This window comes from Plasmodium reichenowi, chromosome 2, assembly GCF_001601855.1.
Source record: "Plasmodium reichenowi strain SY57 chromosome 2, whole genome shotgun sequence".
NCBI classification, from domain to species: Eukaryota; Apicomplexa; class Aconoidasida; order Haemosporida; family Plasmodiidae; genus Plasmodium; species Plasmodium reichenowi.
The window spans coordinates 592,081-600,099 of record NC_033647.1 but is presented as its reverse complement, the minus strand read 5'-3'; the positions used below and the strand labels follow the sequence as shown (position 1 = coordinate 600,099).

Below are 8,019 nucleotides of genomic sequence, written 5' to 3'. Positions count from 1 at the left end.
ATACTAAAAAAAAAAAAAACGTTCATATAATATTATTTTTTTTCTTCTTCTAAAATTTGTTGAAAAATTAAAGATAATAATCCATTAATATTTATTTTATTCTTTTTATTTGATATCACGTTGTATAGAAATTTTGAAAAATAAAAAAATATTTTATTTTTTTTTATTTATTTTTTTAATTCTCCAATATAAAATATTATTTATAATATGTATTATAATCAGTTCATGCATCATTTGGGATATCCCATTTTTTTATAAAAAAAAAAAAAGAATAAAAAAGGGATTATATCTCTAATATAAGAAAAAAATATGAAAAGAATTTATGAAAAAATATAAAACAAAAAAATAAAGAAAGTAATCGAGTAAAACAAGTTAATATTTCATTTGTAATTTTTTTGTTTTTTTTTTTCTGAGCGGAAGGCAAAAAAATAGAAAAAACAAATTTGTTCTTTTCATTTTATGATATAATATATATATTCGATATGATCTTATATGTGAACATATAAGTTAATATTTTTATCTACCTTTATGTTTTCTTTATTTTTAATAAATATATATAATATAATATATATTTAAATATGTAATATATATATATATATATATATATATATATATTATTAATTAACAAAAAAAGTCAAATTTGTGATTCATCTTCATCATCATATTATTATTATTTACAATAATGGTCTTATATTTTTTATAAAAATTATATATATATATATTTATTTCGAATTTATATAGCTTAATGATGAATATGATAAATATATATGTATATAATATTCATCCTGTTGTGTACATGTTGAACATGTTTTTAAACAATTAATCATATTTTTATTTAATGTTTTTTTTTTTATTTTTTTTCTTTTTTGGGTTTTACATTCCTTTTATATTATATTAAAAGGATACAAAAATGAAAGAAGAAAAAAACAATAGTGAAAATAATGAAAATAAATACTTGTCTCATTTATATTCATTTTTAAACTCGAATTATATTAAAAGCTCATTTGAAAGTAAATCAGAAAATGTGCAAAACAAAAACAAAAAGAAACATTTATCATCCCGAAAGGCATATAGATATCTAATCAGGAAATTTAAAAAGGTAATCCATAAATAAATAAATAAATAAATAAATATATATATATATATATATATATTAAGGAATATGATTGAATTGTATGCTATGAACATATATATTTTAGAATATGAATACACCTACATATATTTTTACTTTTTCAAAGGTTGCGATAGAATGTGACTTATACTTTGAGGAGATAGAAATTAAAAATGAAAACGAGAAATTGTTCATACAATTGTTTGGTAAAAACACTGTAACTTTAAAAAAACTTTATAGGAAAAAAAAAACAATTGATCATTACTTTTTTCTACTTTTATTATTTAATATTTTATCGAATCTCCCATATTCCATTATACCTATCCAAAAGGTTAGTATTTATGAAAGAAAAATGTGCATAATAATGATATGCTTACAATAAAAATGTTTTAACAAATGTATGTGTATAATATAATTTTCTTTCCTTTACAGTTTGTTGACATTTGCGATAGTTATATTGGTTATGGAGTTCATCTCTTGATAAATTTGAATAGCACTTTATATAATAAAAAGAAAAAAATTCACAAAATATTTTTTGATCCGGTAACAATTAAATGCTTCCACCTATGTTTATGCATATATATATATGTATATATATATAGATATATAGATTTATATAGATATTTTTTTATTTTTATTTTTTTAACCGTTCAGGTGTTTTATTTGTTTACATCACTATGGAATAATCACCATTTTCAAATATCGTTATCAAATACTATGGTACGTAAAAAAGAACAAAAAATATAAAAAAGAAATAAAAACTTAGATTACCTTTTAATATGTCTATAGTTATAAAATGTATTTAAAATATGTAGATATACAAATATTTATATATTCATATATTCATATATTTATATATTTATATATTCATATATTCATATATTTATATATTCATATATTTATATATTTTTATGTTTATGTTTATTTTTTTTTTTTTTTTTCTGAACTGTTCAGGTAATTTTATTTTTCTTTTACAAAATATATATTATATTGAAAAAACTGGAAATAAGAAATGTGAATTTATTTGATAACATCTATATATTATGTTCTTCTTATGTAAACAAGATAAATTCAACATTATGGTAAACTTAAATATATATATATATATATATGTATATGTATATGTCTTTATTTATATATACTTAAATTCATATAAATGTGCTATATATATATATTTTTTTTATTTTATTTTATTTTATTTTTTATTACAACGTTACAGGTTTAGCATGTACCTCATCATGAAACGTATGCTCATTGACGAGTGCGAAATAAAAATTATTAAAAAGAAAAAGACGTATTTAATATTACCCATATTTATCGACATTATAAAAATTTTAGATGTATATGATGAGATAATAAAAAAGACAAACATCGATCCCTTGATCAAATTATATGAGGAATTAAAATTATTTTTACTTTATTTTTTCCATAAATTATTATATAATTTATTAACTGAACAAGATAATTTACCTCGAAATATTTTCAAATATTTACAAATAAACAATAATATAATATATAATAAGAAAAAAAAATATAACAATCTGTTATCATATAACTCTAAAAAAAAAGATTCGAGTGAATTTTTTAATAGTTATTATAGATATACAAATTCGATAAATGAAAATGTTGTGTTCTTATCATTTTTTGAAAACTTTTATTTCTTTAATACATTTACGAATAATGGCCAAGCTTCCAGTTCTTTTCCCTCCTTGTCCTTTTCTTTTAATTCGATAGGTTCATCTATTGAATCGGATGAAGGGGATATGTATAAGGATAATAATGTTGTGCATGACAAAATGGAAGTATATAATCATAATAATAATTATATATATGATAAAAATGCGAAAGCATTTTCTCAGAAAAATGAATATGAACACATAATAATAACAAAAGATCACGCAACCCTCAACAATCACAAATATGATCATCTTTCCTCAAAACACGATGATAATAATAATGATAATGATAATAATAATAATGATAATAATAATGATAATAATAATAATAATAATGATAATCATAATAATAATAAAGATAATCATAATAATAATAATAATATTAATTGTAATAATGCGAGTTTGGGAAAAAATGAGAAATCTTCTCAGATAATAAAAATGTATAAAAACAAAATCGACATACTAAATATGCAATATAATCATTTTTTTGTGCACAGGTGTAAAAATGAGGGGAAGTGCATTTTATTGATCAAAAGTTATTTTAACGATTATTTGTGTGCTCTAGTAAATAGTTTGTATATATATTCGAAAGATATATATTCTATCAAGAATTTTAATTCGAAGGGCGAAGGGAAAAATAAATGGAAAGACAAAAATGAAAATGTTGAAAATGATGATAATATTATTAATGATGATAATGTTATTTATCATGATAATATTATTAATGATGATAATATTATTAATGATGATAATGTTATTTATGATAATAATATTATTAATGATGATAATATTATTAATGATGATAATGTTATTTATGATAATAATATTATTTATGATAATAATAATATTTATGATAATAATAATATTTATGATAATAATATTATTTATGATGATATGCTTAATAATAAGAACCTATCAAAATACAAAATGAAACATACAAGAAGAAAACAAAAATTTCGTAATAGCGAAACACATGTTATATATCAAAATAGTAAAAGTTCTCAAAATGAAGAATCGAAGTACTCAATTATTATGAATCATAAGAAAGATGATACATATTCATACAAGGAAGATAAAATGAATGATGTTCATTTTAATATAATTCATAAACAGAAGATAAAACCATATCATGGGAGTAAAGAAAAAAAAGAAAGAAAAATTATTAAAAAGCAAAATAAGATTATAAATAAAAATAAAAAAGAATATAAAAAAGGCAAAAAAAAAAAAAAATTTGGAGAAAATTATATACCAATTTTAAATACACTTATAAGTTTTATTGAAGTGATATATAAAAATGTGTTTAAAAAGGTTTTAATAAAAATAAGTAAAAGTAAAAGTATAAATGATTTAAAATTATATTCTTATATAGAAAAAATATATGAATATAATACATATTACTGTCTTAAAAATCGATTGAAAAAATTTTGTTTTACATTATTTTTCTCGGTTACTTTAAAAAATTTAATTAAATGTTATATTTGTAAAATAAAAAGAGAAGAATTAAATAAAAGCAACTTTGAGAAATTTCAATCCACATTAATATATGATACATGTAGTTTTATAAATATATATAATCAGCTAAGTAAAACAAATTTTAAAGATATATTTAGAAATAAATATGTGAACTTTTTAATATATATAAAAAATATATTAACCTTACCATATGACAAATTGTTGACAGTACCTATAAAAAACAAATACTTTTTTTTTTATATTAAAAATAAAAGAATAGATATACCATTTCGAAAATTTTTTAATGAATATAAAATAAAAAATGAAAAAATATTTCATGCAAATAAAAATGGAAAATCATTATTATTGGATAAATATCATTGTCTTTTAAATGAATCAAAAGGAAACACTATCAGTCGTAGGAACTCGAGTAAAAGTTCTTTTTTCTTTTTAAAAAACTCGAATAATATGCATGAAAAAATATATAATATCTTGAAAACATTTAATCCCTTGAATAATTTGTATTCAAAAGTGAATGAGGAAAATCAGGAAGGCGTAATAAATTCCTATAACAATGATGAATTTAAAGACGAGTATACTTCGATAAAAACGTATGATAGTAAGAATAATATATACATGGATAATTATGATGAAAACGAGGAACATAATAAGGACAACGTCTATTACAGTAGTATCAGCAGTACATCAAGTAGTAGAACGGAAACGAATATAAGTAACACGGATGTGTCTACTAGTAGTAAGAGTAGTTGTAATCATAGAAACAAGGACAGTGTGAATAGTAGTGATATAATAATAAGCAGTGTAGATAATATGGGTAATCAAGATAATGAAGGTAATAAATTATCCCGAAATGTAAATAAGGAAGTCGATTTGAAGAAACGAAAAAGTATATATGAAGAAAAAAAAAGAGATTATATATCATGTAGTGGTGATAATAAAAATGATGGTCATAATAATAAAAATGATGGTTATAATAATAAAAATGATGGTCATAATAATAATAATAGTGATCATAATAATAATAATAGTGATCATAATAAAAATGATAGTGATCATAATAATAATAATAGTAGTAGTAGTAGTAGTTGTTGTTGTAACCATTTCGCCTTCTCATATAATACAATTGATGATAAAAAAAAGAAAAAAGGAAAAAAGAAAAAAAAAGAAAGTGAAAGCTATTATGATGTCAGCAGTATCAATAGTAATGATTTATATGAAGAAAAACAAAATATGCAAACAATATTTCAAAGAAAGAAAAAAAAAAATAACATTAATATGAAGAATGCTTTTGAAATGAATATTAATGAAAAGAAAAATAGTATAAAGGTATATATAAAGAATTCAAATGAACAATATGATCGGAAAATATTACTTTTAAAAGATGATAAAATTTATTTTTATAATTCAGAATATTCAATAACATATGATTCATTTTATTTTCTTATGGAAATAAAAAAAATTTATTCATGTGATGGATTTTTTGATTCATTAATAAATTCGGAAAAGTTGAGTTCGGTTAATTCTTCTTATACATCAACAGAAGATAATGAATTTTATTCTAGGAAAAAAGATACGCTCTCTTCAGAAAGTGAATGGCAAAAATGTGGATATGATGCAAAAATTGTAAGAATAAGAAAATATAATGAGTATAAATATATATGAATAATAATATGTATAAATATATATGAATAATAATATGTATAAATATATATGAATAATAATATGTATAAATATATATGAATAATAATATGTATAAATATATGAATAATAATATGCATAAATATATGAATATATAAATGTAATTATATATATATATATATATATATATTGATATGTATATATTTATATATTTATATGTGTGCATAATTTTTTCACCTTTGAAGGGCATTTTCTTTTTTTCCATTTAATTATTCATATGACATATTTTTTTTTTTTTTTTTTTTTTTTGTTCAGATATTCCATAATTCACTGAGGAAAAATATCCAGCTCATGTTTATAGATCAAGGATATGAAAAATTCGTAACAAAAATTAACAACGAATTAGTTCATGAAATGGATAGATCATATGAATATATAAACTTAAGTTATGATAAAGAGCAAGAAAAGGAATATGTAAATAATTATTTAAATAATTATGTTGACCCAGAAAAAAATAATGAAATCTATTTTAGTACTAATAGTGATACTATCTCAGAAGTAGATGAAACTAATTATCATGAAAAGATAAATAATAAATCGATAGAACAATACAAAAATTTTGAAAAAGACGAATCCATAATAAATCATCAATCCATAGAAAATAAAAAAAACACACAAAATGAATTAGATGATAATGAACAAAATATATTAAACAATATTTTAAAAAATAACAATCATTTATTCAAGGAAAATAATATATATAATTCTCAAAATGAATCATATCCAGACTCCCCAAGTTGCTCACAAAATTTATCACAAAATATGTCACAAAATATGTCACAAAATATGTCACAAAATATGTCACAAAATTTATCACAAAATGTATCACAAAATATGTCACAATATTTATCACATAATATGTCACAAAATTTATCACCCATTTATCAGAACCTAGTTGAATACAAATATGCATCCAGCACCACCGACATATATATTAAAGAAAAAAATTACTTTTCCAAAAAAAAAAAAATTAAAGTAAAGAAGGAAAATAAAATGAAACTCTTTAGAAATATAAATAAAAATGATATTTATAATTTGTTTCACGAAGAAATATGTAGATTATGTAAAAATAAAAATAATCACATTTCTAACACAAAAGCTGATGACCTTTTCTTTTATAAATCTGTAAATAAGTTATATCACTCGGTTAATATTTCGTGAAATTGTTGCATAAAATGGACATAAAAATAATAAGAGCACAACAGTTTATATATTATATATATATATATATATATATATTTATTTATTTATTTATTGGTTTTATTTTTTTTTTTGAACATGATATATATCCAAGTACATTTCCTTTCCTTTGACGAAAGGATATCATCATATCATTTACATTTTATTTTATATTTATTTTTTTGGTTTTATTTTTTTGTCACATAAATAAATATATATATATATATATATATATGTGTATTATTTCTGTGTTTTATTTTTTTTATTTATCTCATCAATTTTTATTGTCTAACCCCTCCCCCCAAAATGGCATGTGGTCCATTTATATTTAAACATATAATTCAAAAAAAAAAAAAAATAATAAATATATATTAGTTTGTATGAATAATAAAAAATTCTTTAAAAAAAAAAGAAACACATATATATGTACATATATATATATATATATATGTGTGTGTGTTTGTGTATATATTTATTTATTTATATGTTTAAAGGAGGTCATAATTTTTTCCATTTTTTTTTTTCTTATACTTCTATATATGTATAATAAATGAACGATGCGACGCGACCATATGTATTTCAATATATTTATATACATATATTAAAATACGTAACATATAAATAATATTATATATAAATTATTTTAAAAACAGAAATATATAGAATATATTATATTATAATAATAATATGTTGAAAGAATATATATATATTAGATATATATGTTCATATATATAATATTTATATTTTATATATTATTGAAAAAATGGTAATAATGAAATATAAAAAGAAAAAAAAAATTGACATTAATATAAATAGATTACTTTAAAAAATATTATGCTTAAAAATAAATTAGAAATAAGAGAAGAAAAAAAAAAAAAAAAA

The 8,019-nt window shown here is 19.2% G+C and overlaps 1 protein-coding gene across 1 annotated transcript; it reads left to right on the top strand.

Annotated features, from left to right (window-relative positions):
• Positions 1 to 910: 910 nt before the first annotated feature.
• PRSY57_0216500 (hypothetical protein) lies at positions 911 to 7,119 on the top strand (the record flags this gene model as incomplete). The annotated part of the gene is made up of 7 exons (XM_012905599.2): positions 911 to 1,099; positions 1,239 to 1,442; positions 1,544 to 1,654; positions 1,766 to 1,831; positions 2,066 to 2,193; positions 2,331 to 5,883; positions 6,214 to 7,119. The coding sequence occupies 7 exons, from the start codon at positions 911 to 913 to the stop codon at positions 7,117 to 7,119; spliced, it is 5,157 nt and encodes a 1,718-aa protein (XP_012761053.2).
• Between the last annotated feature and the right edge of the window lie 900 nt (positions 7,120 to 8,019).